Source organism: Nipponia nippon, unplaced genomic scaffold, assembly GCF_047370975.1.
Source record: "Nipponia nippon isolate SJK-2023a ecotype South Korea unplaced genomic scaffold, ASM4737097v1 scaffold_15, whole genome shotgun sequence".
Classification (NCBI taxonomy): Eukaryota; Metazoa; Chordata; class Aves; order Pelecaniformes; family Threskiornithidae; genus Nipponia; species Nipponia nippon.
The window spans coordinates 6,997,914-7,014,052 of record NW_028262331.1 but is presented as its reverse complement, the minus strand read 5'-3'; the positions used below and the strand labels follow the sequence as shown (position 1 = coordinate 7,014,052).

General features: G+C 53.5%; 1 protein-coding gene across 3 annotated transcripts in view; it reads right to left on the bottom strand.

Annotated features, from left to right (window-relative positions):
- The window catches only part of ADORA2B (adenosine A2b receptor), a 23,751-nt gene extending 7,612 nt beyond the window's left edge, over positions 1-16,139 (bottom strand). For all 3 annotated transcript variants that reach the window (XR_015703499.1, XM_087751962.1, XM_009464544.2), the window contains exon 1: positions 15,624-16,139. Coding sequence is in view for 2 of the 3 variants with exons in the window: in XM_087751962.1 (XP_087608088.1) it covers positions 15,624-15,988 (365 nt within the window). In the remaining variant the exon portion in view is untranslated. The remainder of the gene's footprint in view (positions 1-15,623) is intronic.

The window sequence follows — 16,139 nt, the reverse complement described above, 5'->3', positions numbered from 1 at the left end:
ACTTAACCAGCATCACCACAAACTTACAGCCTTTATACCACAGCCAACTTGCTTCAACTTGGGCTGCTCTTGTGCCTACAGCAATGCTGGCTTTCACTGGAGGCTGCAGCGGGCCCATAATGTGATGTCCCTTCCCATGCCACCTCATACACTAAGGTGGGAAGTACACATGTGTGGAAACCAGGGATCCTACCAGTTTCCCAAACTGTGCAATTGCTGGTTTACACGTGCCAGACTGCAGCCCACGCAAGCTTGTTGTGGCTGGATAAAAAAATACCCTGAAAGACTTTTCTGAGCCAGCATCTGAAAGCAACTGCTAATGAGGGATTGCTTAGGAGAGTTACAAGTTAGGGTTTGTGTCTCCATTCAGAGCATCGCATCCAGGCATGGAGCTGGGAGCCAGGGACACTGGGCTCTTCTCCCCCATTCGACGTCTCTGCTTGATACATCCTCCATCAACAGTGCTGATGCAGGCAGCTTCGCTTAGCTCCCAGGCCTGGTGTCAGCCTCCACTGCTCATGTATGTGACGTGCCAATTCTGTAGGACACGCACCATCGAGATGTCCTGAAGCCACACACAGACACGGGCCTGCAGCTGCTGAAGCCGTCAGTGAGGTTAAACCATACAGCCGTGCATAGCTGCTGCGTCAAACGATGCTTGTGCTCTGCTGACCCACCATAACTGGTTGTAAAGATCCAGATTTTTAAGTAAATACCTTGGGCACCTGCTGCTCTCACATGTGTTACAACGAAGCTCCACGGTGGCCCAGGGACAAGCTGCCGCAGTGCTGAGGGGTGCAGAGCCATGCGCTGCCCCACACCCTTCCTAACCCCACGGGCTGGGTGCCTCCATGGCCAAGAAAACAAAGGTTGTGGCTGATGCTCAGAGACACAAACAGGGCTGGAATCTAAAGCGGCAAAAGTCAAGCTGGTTTGGGTGCAACCAGAGCAGATGCCAACATCAAAGCACCAGTCGGATTGCTTTTTGGAGATAGGCAGAACCAGCAACTGCCAGAAAGACAACATGAGAAACCCATCACTGTCCTCTCCACAGCCAGTTAGCATCTGCTGGCTGACACAAGTCCCCCCCTTCCCACACCCTTCCCTCAGTGCTTGTTTACTCTGGCTTCACTACCCTGTTCCTCCTTTCCTAAGAACATTTCTTCTGATTTTCTTCCGGCCCGTGAGGCAGGGGAGGGTTTTATTCCCACAGAACCGCAGCTGTGCCTCTGAATCACACTGCGGTCGCCTCCGTGCGAGCCGTGTGTCCCTCCCCTCCTGCAAGCTACAAAGACAGGAGGGTAAATGGGGGGGGTCTGCCAGCATGAACCGGGAGGCAAAGAGGGGCTGGGGGAGCCCTTGGCTCCTTCTGCGTGGCCGCTGCAAGCAGGGCTTGCTTCGGGCACGGCCGGGGCTGGCCGAGAGGATGCGGGAGCAGCAGCCGCATTTGGGTGATGCTGAACTGTGAACACACTCCACGGGGTAGATGTCTAAAGGGCAGGTCCAGCCACTGAGGGGTTTCTCCTGCACTTTTCTCTCATTATTGTTAAGTCTTGCTGCTTCAGAAGATGAGACGTTATCAGACAGGGCATCACTGAGGGCAAGCCCATTGCTTTCAAAGCCCTGTGTTAAGTGCCTGTTTTCAGGAGCCAGAGCTGGTCTGGGGCTGCAGGGCCTGAAAACTTTAAGATTTGATTCAGAGCAAGTTCCCAGAAATCTGATCTCTTGGCAAAGTCTGAGTCGCGAGCTACGACGTTGTCCAAGCTTAGTCAGCGCTGCAGGAGCACCAAGAGCTGCTGCTGACCCACAGCTCGGCACAAGTGAAGAAAAAAACCCTGGCTCCTTGGCTTCTGCTATTCACACTTAAGTTGGTCACTTCAGTTGCTTCTCTGCTGCCTCAGTCATGTCACATCCCCAAATCTATTGTAGTGAGACTGGAAAATGCAAAAGGGACCATTGTTCAGGCAGAGAAACTGAAGGAGTCAAGAGTTTTGTGTGTCTGAAGCAGGCTGTGCACAGGAACACAGGGAAAAGCCGCGGTGGCTCAGCATGCCATGCTGAAGCCGGTGTCTGCTGTGCCACTCCAGGCTGGTGACATTTAGTGCTACCTCTTGCTGCAAACATATGACCCCAAATAAGGCTTCTTCCACCTCCTCTTCTCCTGAACCCTTCTGCAAAGATAAAGCTCGGCTTGAAGGTTTACAAAATCAGTTGAGCAGTCACTTCATTTTCCAGTGGCCGTAATGGTGGCATGTTTATTATAGTGTTGCTCGCTCTTCCCCAGCGCGCACGGCAGAGCTGCAGCCAGGATCACATTTGAACGGGGGCCCCTTATGCGTTCAAGGAGGAGATGGAAAAACATTCTGCGCTCTGGGTCTGCAAGAGCCAGAGCCGAGCAATGGAGAGGGCTGCAGGCCTGTCCGCACAGGGAAGAGGTGGTGCTCATTCAGGTGGAGATGTTATTCACAGTGAACAAAGCGCACCTTAGATGAGCTCTTTATTTTTGCAGGGATGCATTGCAAATGCCTCCCAACATCACCCCATTCAGCGGATTGGTCCCAGGTAACGATGATGGTCGCCGCTGTGACTACAGCATGGCAGGTCACTGAGCTACCAGTCAGAAGAGGCCAAGGTGAAATTGGGGATAGTTCGATGCTCTAAAATTGTTCACTAATTACCTTATTATTACCTTAATACACTTATTTGGTGGGACACTGCCTTCAGTTAACGGAAGTTAAGCATGTGCTTAAAAATAAAGAAGTGCATGACTATTAGCAGATCAAGGCACGAAGAGCCTCCTTAGCTAGCCACTGCACACCACTGCAACCCCCATCGCAAACCAGCATCGAGAAAAGCAGGCATTGGCTGCGGGATAACTGAGACTCAACTTCTTTCCTAAGCTCTATAAAACATGATCAGACAGTGAGGAACCAACAGATTTTCACAGCTCTAAATGCTCCAGCAAACCCCTCCTTCGTTCTCTTTTAGGCTTAATACTATTAGGCAAAAAACTATTAAAGTAAATTTACTCACCTAAGTCTGCTCAATTAACGTATAACAAATATTGAATCTTCTCTATGTTTCTGCCCAGAGGCATCAAATGTTGCTTTAATGTAAATAACAGCTGAATATTTTTAAATGATTTATTGAGATTAAATAACCTGGCAATGCATTAGTTCCTTTTACACTGCCAGGCAAAGTCTCTTTACTGGCACAATCATCATCAAGCAGCTAATTATCTAGCTGCCACCCAGTGCCCCTGCAGAGGACACGCTGCAGAAGCCCCGATGCCATCCCCACCGTGCTGCCACCATGGAGCGAGTCAGGTTTCTGTTCTTCTGACCTACATAACTATACGTTTGCCACCAGTGTCACAGTCACACAGCCCGGGTTGCTGTAGGTCAAATACTTGAAGTTCAGCTGCTTTTACAACATGGCTCTGACCCACCGGTGTTATCGCGTACAAGTGCCAGGCTGCTGGGTCTGTACCTGCTGTGCCGTCACCAAAACGGGCCAGCGGCAGAGGCTTCAGCCAGGGCACAAGACAGCTCTGCCCAGCCACTGTGCCGTGGAGTGAGCAACCGCTCTGCTGCTGAGGCTGGAGATGTCCCCTGAGCTGGCCCATGGACTGGAGGTGATGTCCTTCACCCAGCGCACATCGCTGCTGCCTGTGGCCCCTCCACTTCAGTGACGGCTCAGCAAGGTCCACAGCTTTCCTGGAAGAGCATCACGACAACCACCAAAGCGACAGAGTCGTACATTAGCGCAGGGTGCTGGAGACCCCTCTGCATTCTCCAGGCACTGTGCTTCTGGGTGGCAGGATGGTCCGGGTGGTTTTTTCCAACAAATCTCATTGCATTTCTACTGCTATTTACTAGAGCTGGATAGCGGCCAAGACACCCAGGCAGGCATTGCTAAGTAGAGCTGGAGCAGAGCAGGACGCGCTGCCAGCCTGCAGCCAGCCCAGCCTCTCCCATGCAGGAGTTTGGCTCCCGACGGGCAGGAACTGAGTGATGTCCTGCACGTACCTGGCATCTCCCCACCAACCGTGCAGTGACCCCGCGGAGATCACCCAAGCAGAGGCGCTGCTGCCCCTGGGCTCCTGTCTAACAAGGAACCTACAACCGAGGCGTAAGTTAGCATTTGGGGCGATCAGACTTGGGGCAGAAACCAGCAACAGCCTGGAGGAAAGAGTCTGGAAGGGGACTATTGTTCCCATATTATTTATCTCAGAGAGCAGGAATGGGGGTGAATCCCCCACCATCCCCGAGCAGCTCAGAAGGATAAACAGGTCAAAACATTGTGGTGCCACACACCCACTCTCCTGGTGCTTGGTGGAGTCTTGTAAGTTATTGAGTAAATAAACCTGAGGTTAGCAAAGAGCAGGGCCAATAGCAAATGGTCTGTTTTACTGAACATCTGAGACATGTTGCTGAACAAAGGCTGAGCTGCAAGCTGAGGAACTGCGTCAGCGCTTGCCACCATGTGCTCATCAGCGCTGTGGTGCAGGGTCCGCCGCGCTGGGCAGCATTCGACCACACAGCCCTTGCCCTGCCCAGGGGCAGGCAGGTGGGAGGTGACCCCTTTGACTGTCACCTGCAGAGTGGCACAACCCCCTTACATTTGTTCACCACCGCAGCCCTGTTCCCAAAGTCCTTCCTTACCTGCCTGCTACTGGGCCACTGTTGGAGAAGCAAAAATGAGCTCCATCATCTCTGCCATGGTCTGAAGACCTGCAGCTGGTATCTGGCAAATACACTGTGGGTCCTGGCTCTTCAGACATCTGCAATAGGATGTCCACCTGCCCAGGCATCAGCGCTGTCCCCCGTCCTCGCTGGGTGCCTGAGTAAAGTCCCTGAGGCTGGCTGAGATGTGGCTTCTAGCAACAAAAAGATGTTTTGAGAAATCCAGCCCCCCTCGGTCAGGCTTCATCGCACCAGCAGCCCCCAAAGGCTGCAGGGCTGCCAGGCTGCGCTTGTGAATGCTGCACACAGGCACCACGTGTTTAAATGCTTCTCTCGTGTATCTAACGCAATGCTGAAGTCGCAGCATTAATTTTTCCATCAGGAAAATTTCCTCTCACGACAGAGCCTCCCAGGGTTGCTTAGTCTAAGCATTTGAACAGGGACATCTCTGCCTTCTGCAGCCTTAACTGGGAAGAGCCAGGAGAGTCCCAACCCTTGTCCCGGCATCTTCAGAGTCTCTGGGATGGTGCAGGGGAGCGCTTTGAACCAGGCAAGGTGCAGCACTGAACCTGCACATGCTGTGTGGTCAACCTCACTCTACACTGACCCCACGCAGACGTGTGTCTGTCAGCAGAGCTGCAGGTCAGCAGCAGCGACACCGGCATCCCTGCGCCCCAGCCTGATGGGAGGCTGCTGCTCTGCTCTGCTCTGCTCTGCTCTGCTCAGGGAGTTTGGGCCAGATCTCCCGCTGCCAAGCCCCAGTGCAAGATCAGCCTTCGGTAAGCAATTTCAGTCCTTAAATTGCAAACTCACAGGTATCTTGTGCTGAGGCCGCATTCAATGGGATCAGTGGGGAGACAGAGGCGTGATGGCTGTGCAAGGGATGCTGCAGGCAGCATGGGTGCTCTCTGCGCTACGGGTGCCCAGAGCTGAGGAGGGAGCCCCGGGGGCTGGTGCTCCCCGCTGCTCTCCCTGCTTCCCTCCCCATTCTGCCCCATGCCCGGGCTGCCGGATGCAGGGAGGTGAGCAGATGGAGAGGTTGCAGAATTCGGACTACGCAGGTGCTCTGATACAAACAAGCAGTGATAATTTATATGTTTCTATTTTAAGTGTGAAGGAAAATACACAGACACCTCCATTCACAAGGGGAGAGAGCTATTTGGCTGCCAAGCATTGTATCCTTGTCAGCTACTTGCAGCTGTACTTTGCATCTTGCTCTTTTTTTTTTTTTTTTTGGAGCTGTAACACCATGAAATAAGCACCATTGCTGCTGTTCTGTTTGCTCCATGCACGGCCATGGAATGGAGATCACATACCAGCTGAAATATCCTGGCAGGACAATCTAAATGAATCATAAATTGCACCTTAGAGAGGGGGGAAAAAAGAAGAAAAGAAGAAAAAAAGAAAAAGCTGTGCTTTTTAAGCAGGAAGGAGTTGGCAGTGAGAGTGAGAAATCTGATTAGCAGTTACGGTATCAGCCGAGGAAGCAGGACATCTGCGCCTGTCCACGTCCAGTTGTAGACAAATCACTTCCTCCCGCATCTGTCCCCATTGTGCGCAGGGGACCGCAGAAGCGTCCCCCGCTCGCGCTCCCGGCCTCCGCTGGGTGGGCTACCGCAAACGCGCCAGCACCCACAGCTCAGGTGAGGACACAGGGGTTATTTGGAGGGGCAGGAGGCATCGCTCAGCGCCATCCATTTCTGGCTGCCAGAGCACCGCTCCCACTGCCTGGTGCTTTTGTGGGAAACCTGAGCACCGGCGGCAGCTCAGCCCCTGCGCCCCCACCCTCCGGGGGATGGAGACAGCCCTGAACGTGCCATAAGATGCTGGCTCGCGGCCATCCTTAACCTGTCAGGAAAAGCTGAATGGGAAGAAGCGAGCGCTCCCGGGCTAACAGCCCTCCCCAGCTCCCAGAGCCAAGAGCACGCACCCACCGGGCAGCACCCCCACGAGCACCCCCACCCACCGGGAAGCACCCCACGCTGCGCCAGCGCCCCGCTGTTGTGCAAATCTGGGTAGTGACATGTAAATGAGAACACCTGGACCTCACAACCTGCAGCCCGGCTGCTGCTCAAGCCTTGTCTTCAAAAGGGAGGCCAGTACGTGGGTGCTGCTCTGAGCTTTGAGCCTGGGTGCTCGGGGAACCCAGCCTTGCCTTGGCTCCCATCCTCACAGAGTGAGGAGGAACAACCAGCTGCTTGCCCCCCGCTGCTCTTAGGTTTCCACTCCTGCTTGAGGCGGCTAACCAGCAAGGTCACAGGCTGCAACACTTCATTTCTAGTTTTGGAGGTTCACTAAAAGGCATTTAAAGACTGGAAGCCCTTATCTTGCTCCAGGGCTTGCTTTGCTCATGTTATACAGCATTTACAGCCTTAGTCTGAAAGAAAAGCTAGATGCTTTTGAACAAATAAGAGAAGGCGGCAAGCCCAGCGTGTGATCAGAGGCTGTCAGGGGCTGGGGCAGCTCCAGACGTGCCGTACTGCGTTTGCTCGCTGGGAAGCAATTCCACCTGGGAGCAGGGTCACAGAGCTGTGAGGCAGAGGAAGGCACAAAGAGCAACGGCAAGGCCAGGAGAAGCAGTCCTGGCTGAAGATGAGCCCTCAGGTGGACACTGGCCTTCTGCTGCTCCCAGAGGAAGATGGGGATGGCTGCCAGTCAGAGGCAAACCTGTTTGCAGCCCCAGGTCAACTGCTCCCCGCTTACAAAGACTCCAAATTACTCTTCCCAGGACAAAAACAGACAAAACCACTTGTGCTTCACACTCAGCCGTGGTGAAGCCTCTTGCGATGAGCCGGGCATATGGAGGGGAGCGTTCCCTACCCCGGGGTACCTGTTTGTGCCAGCATGCCCCAGCCTACCCCACACAGGCTACAACCATGCCAGGTCCTGCAGCCTGCGAGCTTGGACTATCGAGTGCCTACAGGTTTAACACCCTCTCAGCAAGATATCCATACCCATCTGCTTATCCCTCCTGTGAACTCCTCCTGCCCCAGGGTGGAGGCAGAGCAGCTGGGAGAGCAAAAGCTGCCCTTTACAGCCCCCAGCTCCTGCCTCACCTCGGTTTATCCCCGCACACCCCTGCACGGGCTGGCACCTCAGTCCTGCCGCTGCCAGCACAGAACCGGCTCAGGGCAGGGGAACGGCTGAAGGGCATCGGGTTTGCAGGACCAGGAATGTGGGAAGGAGAAATGCAGGAGAACAAGCACAGTTTTGGCCCAAAGCACTCTGCAAACAGCACACATTTGGGTAATCTGGTGGATTAAGAAGGGAATAAGAAGGGAAACTGCAGCTCAGGCTGCTGCGGGGTAGGGAGCGGTGGGAGGGGGCTGCAGAGCTGTGCACTTGTTGAAAACCAACAGCACCTGTGATGTGGATGTGTGCATGTTTTTCTCACGCATGCTTTCACAGCAGCCCACATTTGCATTTGCTACCCTAGTTTCTGTCTGTAGAAGCCGGCCCCAGTCAGCTCTCGCCCCTGATGGGGTGAGAAAAGGTGACTGAAAACTGAACTAAGACACGCGGGGTACGAGCGGGGTGCAGGGCAAGCTGCCGGCTCCCTGCCTACGCTGGGCAACCCCATGCTCTGCTCCTGTGAACACGCCTGGTGCTGGGGGACTGCAGAGGTGTGCAGAGCCCCCGAGGCACAGGAAGGAAACGAGCTCAGCGCTCCGCACGCCGCCGCTCACACGCCAACAACCGGTGCCATCAAAACACGAGCAGCCGCCTCAGGACACCCATGTGCAGGCAGGAGTGTGTGATACCTGCCCTCCCTTCATGTTCCATAGGGTGTTTCTGAGTCCCAGAGCACGAAAACCTGGTTCTTCCTAGCCGCAACCGCAGGGCTGAGGAGCCTTACAAGCCTGCAGCCCTCCCGAGCTCTTCCTCCCACACCACCCTCCCTCCAGGGCTCTGAACCCCCACGTTATCTGCCTGAGGGTGCCTGGGGCTGAGAATTTTTGTCATTCCAAACCTCCCAGAGCATCAGACCTCAGATGTGCAGCACCCGGGCAGCTGAGTTAAAGGCGGCTGGCAGAGGTGAGATAGGAACTATGATTCACAGCGAGCTGTTCGGGTGTGATCTTGTATATAGAGCAGTGGTGCGACCACTACCCCTCCCATGCACCGGTGCCCTGCTCCCTCAGACAACAGATAAGGGTGGGGAGATGGCAGATCTCTGCTGGATCACTCTTTCTGTAATGAAACGGGTGCTAAAGCCCTTCTGAAAGGCCCCAAACCGCTGGCCTTTCTATTTGCGAGCCCCAGCAAGTTGCTACTCGTCTACCTTCCCTGCAAAGCCCTGACCCACCTTCCCAAGGGCTGCTGGATCTCGCATGGTCAGCACCGAGCCCAGCACCGCTCACCCACCCGCGCCCCGTCCCAGCGTGCTCCTGCAGCTCAAGGAGCCCGTCCTGTCCTCGCCTCCCTGCCCAGGCGCAGCCCGGTTCGAACCAGCTGGCAACACAGCATCCAGCCCCTGCGTGCCAGCTACACCATTACAGCACGATGGGCAAATCTCATGGAAAAGACCAGCAGGTCTGAGCACGGGGGGGGGGGGGGGGGAGGATGTGGCCGACAGCAGCACCGTGCTCCTGGGGAGCCTGGAAATGAGTTTCAGGGGGAGGTGAGCACTGGGGTGTGGGGTGATGGGTGCTGATGCACAGTGCATCATGAAGGGGGTACAGGCGGAGCCCCAGCCACAGTGGCACCAGTCTGCCTGCACAGCTGCTCCTGCAGGGACTGTGCTCTGTCCCTCGTCCCCAGCGGGTCCAGCAGTTCTGGTCACGGTGCTCAGCGACCGCCCGCTTTCCCAGTGCCACGCCAGTGCCCACAATGCACCGAAGGGCGAGTGTAAGGGCACGGACACGCACCCACTGATGTACTCGCAGGTTATTTGTGGCTCATGCGCAGGCCTGATGTCATCCATAGGATTAGGGGATAATCCGCTCTTTGGCACGTACAAAGTCTCTGAGCCCATCGCTGGACTTTGCAAAACCGTGAGAGCCGGTGGGGAGGGGAGAGGACTGACACATCTGTACGCACAGCTGGCGTCACTGATTCCCCGCATCCTGCGGCCCAAAGCTGTCCATAACACAGCAACAGGAGCCCCAACACCCCCAGCGCTGACTGCCCGGCGCAGCCAAGGGCCAGGGCAGAACACTCCTAAAAGACTCAGTTTTGTGGGCTGTGCTCATTGCTATGACAAACAGCAAATTCGTAAAAACCCCAAGAACAAGCCCGCTAATTAACAAAGCAAAAGCTTTTAACTGCAAAATAAAACAGTTCGCTGTCAAAACATTTCGGTTTAACACATTATTTTGCAGAGAGGTCAAAAGGTGTTCTGGAGTAAAATTCTGACAGATTTCAAAAGCTGCTTTTTAAAATCTAAAAATTAACCTGTATTTTTTATAGATTGAGCTGGCCAAAACTGAAAAAAGCTCCTAAACCCAAAGCTCTGGGTTCTGGCTCAGCCCAGAGCTCAGTGCCCTCAGCCTGGAAGGGAGGCTTTCAGCTGCCGCTCCCCGACATCCCTGCTACCCCCCAGCTTCTGCGGGAGCTGCGGCGGGGCAGAGGTCTCAAAGACAATTCATTCCCCTCCTGTTGGGATTTTTGCTTTTTGGGAGGGAAGTAACTCCCGAGGTGGGGGAAAAAATATAAAAATCTGGGACACGCATTTTAAGGAAACCAGGCTGCTCACAACTAAAAATAGCTGCGATTTTCCCTCTCCGGTTTACGGCCGTGAGGGCACATGCGATTATTCCTGATTTTTTGATTGTGATTCTGTGTCCACAGTCGGCTGCATCCAAAGCCCGGAGCGAGCGGCAGCCCTGGGAGACCCACAGCAAGGCCGCTGCCGGCCACCGGCTGCAGCACAAACCCCGCCAGGTTCTGCCCGAGTCGAGCCCAACTGACCCAAACTTCCTTAAAGACAAGACAGCTCCGTTGCTCAAGCAAACACGGCAGCCCTCCTGCCCGCAGCACTCAGCACGTTTGCCAGGTTTGTTGCATGTTAAGTTTATCAATTGATGGTAACCTTGGCCAGGCACAGCCATCTGACGGACCGGGAAGGCAAAGCATCCACTGCTCTGGAGTAATGATGCCTCCTGTGCTGCTCGGGTCTCAGGATCGGGCACGGCGTGTGAGCCACTCATGACAGCAGAACACGCCTGGGAGTTCAGATGAAGGGCAGTGCAAGGATTTCCCTTCAGAAAGGAAATGAAGCAAGGGCAGAAGAAGGAAGAGCAGCTGCAATTCTGTGTCATTGGTGGCAGACAGAAAATGGGAGGCAAAGACCAAGGCTCTGACAAGGATTTCCTCTCCTCTTAGTGGCTCCAGCCCTCCCACCTGCCATAAATACCCACCAGTTTGCTTTGCTGAGGAAGAAGCTGGGAGTTGAGAGGAATCCAGGAACAATTCTTTGCTGGAGAACACAGAGGGAACCCCCTCCTCTGCAGCAGCAAGGCACAGCGAGGGCAGGCAGCCATAAAGCATCAGCCAACCCACCTCATGAAAGGACACTGCACAGCTAAAAAGATCCGATAAGAGCAACAACAACCCAAAGGAATTTGTCCCCATGAGGAGAACAGAAATGAGCCGGACTGTTGCCTTCCTCACGTCAAACATTAGAGGGGCGGCAGCTGATGTGGGAGACTGGCAGCGCCAGCAGCAGAGCAGTGCCACACCATTGACAGAGGGTGATCCAAGCGAGGATGCTCCGGCTGCAGGGGGGCAGTGAGGGCTCAGCAAAGTGCAGAAAGGGAGAGGGCATGGTCATGGATATCCTGTTCTAGTTCATGGCAAAGCTGCCTGGGAACATCAGTCCTGCACTTCTGCTAGGGATAAAACTGGAGAAAGGAGAGAACTAAATCCAGGGAGGAAGAACAAGCACCAGATCAGCTCAAATCGCGGGGAGCTGGGGCTATTTTCCCTCCGCAGGTCTCAGCTGGGGTGTTTGCCAGGTAGGCAGCACCAGTACAACGTTCACTGTCCTGCAGGAGATTACCAGCCGGACAAGGGCACACAGAGCGTGATATTGTACAGTGTTTCATTCTCCTTTTGCTCTCTAAATACAGATACTCTTCTCCCTCTCTAATTCCCGACACATTTGTTCCAGGCATCTATTCGTACCTACAATTATTAGCCACGCCAAAGGATTTTGGTTAATGTAAATAAAAGGAAAAGATTTTATTCCACCTACAAATCTCCTTTGGCTCACAGCTATGGGACTGCGGGGTGAAATCCAGCCCTGGAGAAAGCCAGGAGCGAAAGCCTAGCACCACTCTTGTGCCAAACGCTCTGCAGGATGGATTTACTGCTGCTGAAAGATGCTCAGATGCCTGGCTTTGATATTGTGCTGGGAGGAAACGCTGTGGGGGAGCCAGCTTGGGCGGGGGGGTCAGCTTGGCAGACGAGAGCAGGGCTGGTGCCGCGTACCTGGGGCGGCACGGGGACGGGCACACGCAGGCGGCAGCGCTGCCTGCTCGGAAGCGCTGGGGTGCAGGAGGGGTGCGGGAAGCGAGGCAGGGGTAGAGCGTGTCTGAGAGGAGCAGCTGTGTCCTGGCCAGGGGAGAAGGGACCCAGGAACGGGCTCAGAGCTGCAGCTGCGCCAACGGGGCAGCGCGGGTGGGGGCTCCTCCACAAACAGTAAATTTGTCAAAAATAAACAAACAAAATAAGAGTTTCAAGGGACAGAAAGAATTCATGGCTTCAGGTCAAATTCAGCAAATATTTTTAGCCAGAAGAGGGAGGGTTCCAAAACACCATTTTTAAATGTTGTAAGATTTTTGTTCTGCAATTGTCTCGATGAGAATTTGTTAGTTCCTTTCCAAGAGGATGCCTCCGTTTCAAAAAGCAGCACAGCAACATCAGAAGGGTTAAGCAACTCAAACAAAAATCTGCCAGGTTGGTCAGGATCACTTTGTTTCACTGAAACCTCCAGACATTGCTGTTCCAGTTTGACTGAAACAATTTTCCTTTTCCCCATGGGATTTTTTGGTTCAGCCACAGAACTGAAAAATCCATTATTAGCCTGGCTGTAATGCAAACTTCTCCTGCGCACCCCCAGCCTGCAGGCCTGCCCAGCCTCTCAGTGTGCTTAAATAGCCCTGAAATAGTATGAAATAATATGGCACATTCAGTTCTCAGTGTCCCTGCAGAACTTTCCACAGGGAGCCGGCGGATGCGACAGGGACACTTGTCTGCTCCACAACAACTGCGTTTATTGCATTTGCTAGATTGGGCTGGGTACAAATAATTTTCTTAAATGTTTAATTCTTCATGGCCTGTTATCAGCCTCTGCACTGGTCTCCAGAACGAGTGTTTTAGTGAGAAGCTTCTCCTAAGGTCACCATTCCTACAAATTAATGACCAGCTTTCCCTTTCCGCAGCGCAAACCTCCTTCCAGAAACAGTGAGTGCATCTACCTAGAGCGAGTGGCTGGACAAGTTCCTCGCCCCTCGCTGCCGGCAGCACCGTGGAGCATCTCGGGAATAACGATGCTGACGAAGAAGCTCTAACTAAGCCTTGGTTGGAAAACCCTACTGCGGTAGAGAAGTGTTTTGCCAGCACAGTTTTATAACCTCCTCTATCCTCTTTTGATGTTGGCTGTACAAATAAAAACGGCCTTTCAGTACTAGTCCCTAAATCTCCCGTTGCCGAAGCAATGGCCTGTCCATTGCCCTGCACTCCTAGCAGTGAAAACCCCTGTCCTTTTAAAGGGGTTTTACTCACTGGTCACCTTTAAAGAGCAATGAAATGGGCCTCAATGCCAAGACCAAGTTTAATCCAAACTTTACACTTCAGACAAGCCTAGGATGGGACTCCTTGATCTCCGTTTACAGCCGAAGGGCCTGTACAAGTCCAGCTAGGAAGCACTCACAGGAATAAAGATGTTTGTGCAAACGGAATAAAATTTGGCCTAAGATGGGGTGAAAAAGCAATGTTGGGAAAGGTTCCCAAAGCAAGGCGAAACTGCCCTGGGATTTCATCCCACACAGGTGTAGAGACTGACCTAATGGAGGGTCAAGCAAACCTGCTAGAGACCAGGACTGTGAAAAAAAAAGAGAGTGGAGGAAATACTTGCTGTTTTGTCAGTTGGCAAAACCACTTCCCTTCTGCAAACGTTGAAATGATCCCCTCAGAGCATTTCTGATCTGCTGCTCTCCTCTCGGATTCCAGCAGAGAATCAACCTCACAAGATGCAACTTCCTCAGCCAAGCACTTCGCAGCGCGCTTGGGGTATGAAGGAAAAGAGTTAACAGCCCGTGCTGGAACAGCTTGCTTGTGGTGGTATTAAATCGAAACTTAAAAAATCTGACCTGCTTCTGTAGCCGCTGCTGTGCTGCTAGCCCCCATCCTAAGAAAGCCCCAAACGAACAAATGGAGAAGGCACCAAATCATTACCCGGAGCTGACGCGCGTCTGTGAGGCCAGCCGGGCGGCTGGGACGGTGGGCAGCCGGTGTCGGAGATGCTGGCAGCAACCTGAACGGCTCTGCCCCCGCTCCCTCCTGCACAGCCTGGGGCTGCAGCTCGGCTCTCGCTTGCTCTCCATCCCGTGGAATTTCCGTGCTCCGATGACACACACCGCCACGCAGCATACATGCATTTCCACTACCGTTTTTTATCATCTGCCTGATGACTGATTAATATTTGCCCAATGTATAGGAGTTCTCCCATGCAAGGTGCCAGAACAGGGTGAAGGGGGTTTTTGTAAGTCATTTTAGGGTGAATTCATCGCTCGTGCAAGGGAGATGCCGGAGACAAGCAGAATCTAGGAAAGCTGCAGCTTTCACGGTTCAGCTGAGGTCCCTACACCAAATCTGCCCTGCTTCCCCCCAGCCTCTGCTTCTGATCAGTCCTGGACTCTGCAGTGGGGCTCCGTCGATGTCTTATGCTCAGGGAGGGACAACAGAGACGTGAGGGAAACCGAGACTAACAAACAGACTCAAGTCGTTTGTAACGCAAAGCCGGGCTTTCCGTGCACTTAAAGCTTAAGGAAGCTGCTGCGCCAACTCTGCTGGTGAAGTGCTTGTGAAATATATTCAATACATTTTTCCCCAGTATTTTGCAATATCCCATGAATTAGAAGGAAACCGATTTATGTCTTTGATACTGCTCCTGCATGAAAGTTGAAACTGTAAAATTCTGAAACCTGAGGTATGAATCCTTTTTCCTTCCCTCTTCTCCTGTCACAGCGTACGCACAGAGCTGACACCTTCTGACATTTGCGGATCTATACACTCGCTCATGGTAAGCACTCAGAAGGAAAAGGTACGTATACAGGCACAGAAATACAGTTTCAGCATTTGTAGATGCAACAACTTGCAAATTCAGTCCATTCCTTATATCTCTCGAAAAACTGGAAGACAGCCTAGTTAGACTCTAGCCCTAGCTGAAAATGTGAAGTGTGTGCAAAGTCATATTAAGATCTATTTAAGATGACTTTCAGCCTTTCTGAAAGCGTTGTGTCCTCAGCTCAGGAAGAGACAAGAGCTCTTAGAGAACAGCCTGCAGAACGACTTCTCTAATAGGCCGGGAAGCAGGAGAAAGAGTGGTTGCTCCTGTATTTAAGTCCCTGGGAGATGCCCAGACACCACGATAACGAGGGCTGTATAAATACCTACATAGATTAGCTACAACTATCCCAAGCGCACTACTACATCACTGCATAGCCTCCCCAAGGAGCCACTGACCCTCCCAAGACAAACATCCTCCAGGAACTGAGCTCCAAGGTATATTTTGAAGTCAGAGGCAGGATACTGAAAACCTGATCCCAGTCCTGCAGCGAGTGCAAAAACCTCTGTTACCTTCATCATCACCTGGGAGCAGCAACCCTCTCAGGGCAACACCAGAGACTAGAAGTTCCTGCACACTTAGGGAGGGAAGGTCACAGCCTGGGCTGTCAGGGACCGTGCCTACCTGCGTCCACTCCAGTCTCTTACCTCAGAGGGATCTTAATAGCCAGGTACCTGTCGATGGCCACCGCCAGCAAGCTGAAAATGGAGCTTTGGGTCAGCACCAGCACGAAGCAGGCGAAGAAGAGGCAGCTGTGAAAATCCACCTGGAATCCGATGCTGATGGTGATGGCGAAAGGGATGGCTAACAAACCCACGGCAATATCAGCCACTGCCAGGGACACCAGGAAATAGTTGGTTGCGTTCTTCAAGGTACTGTTGATGGCCACGGCCCAGCAGACCAGGACGTTGCCAGCGATCGACAGCACCGCGATGATCAGTTCCAGCACGATATAGGTGGTTTTCATAGTGTCCATGGCGAGAGCCCAGGGCGAGGAGCTAGAACCGTTCATGAGAAGAAGGTACTTTCCGCCGGCCGCCCGGCCGCAGGTACCAACAGGCCACGGGGCAGCGCTTCCCGGAGAGAAACACCCATGTCCGGGCTCACCGCCGGGGCGTGGGGGGCCGGAGGGGCGCGGCGAGCCCCGGGTGGCGGCCCCCCGC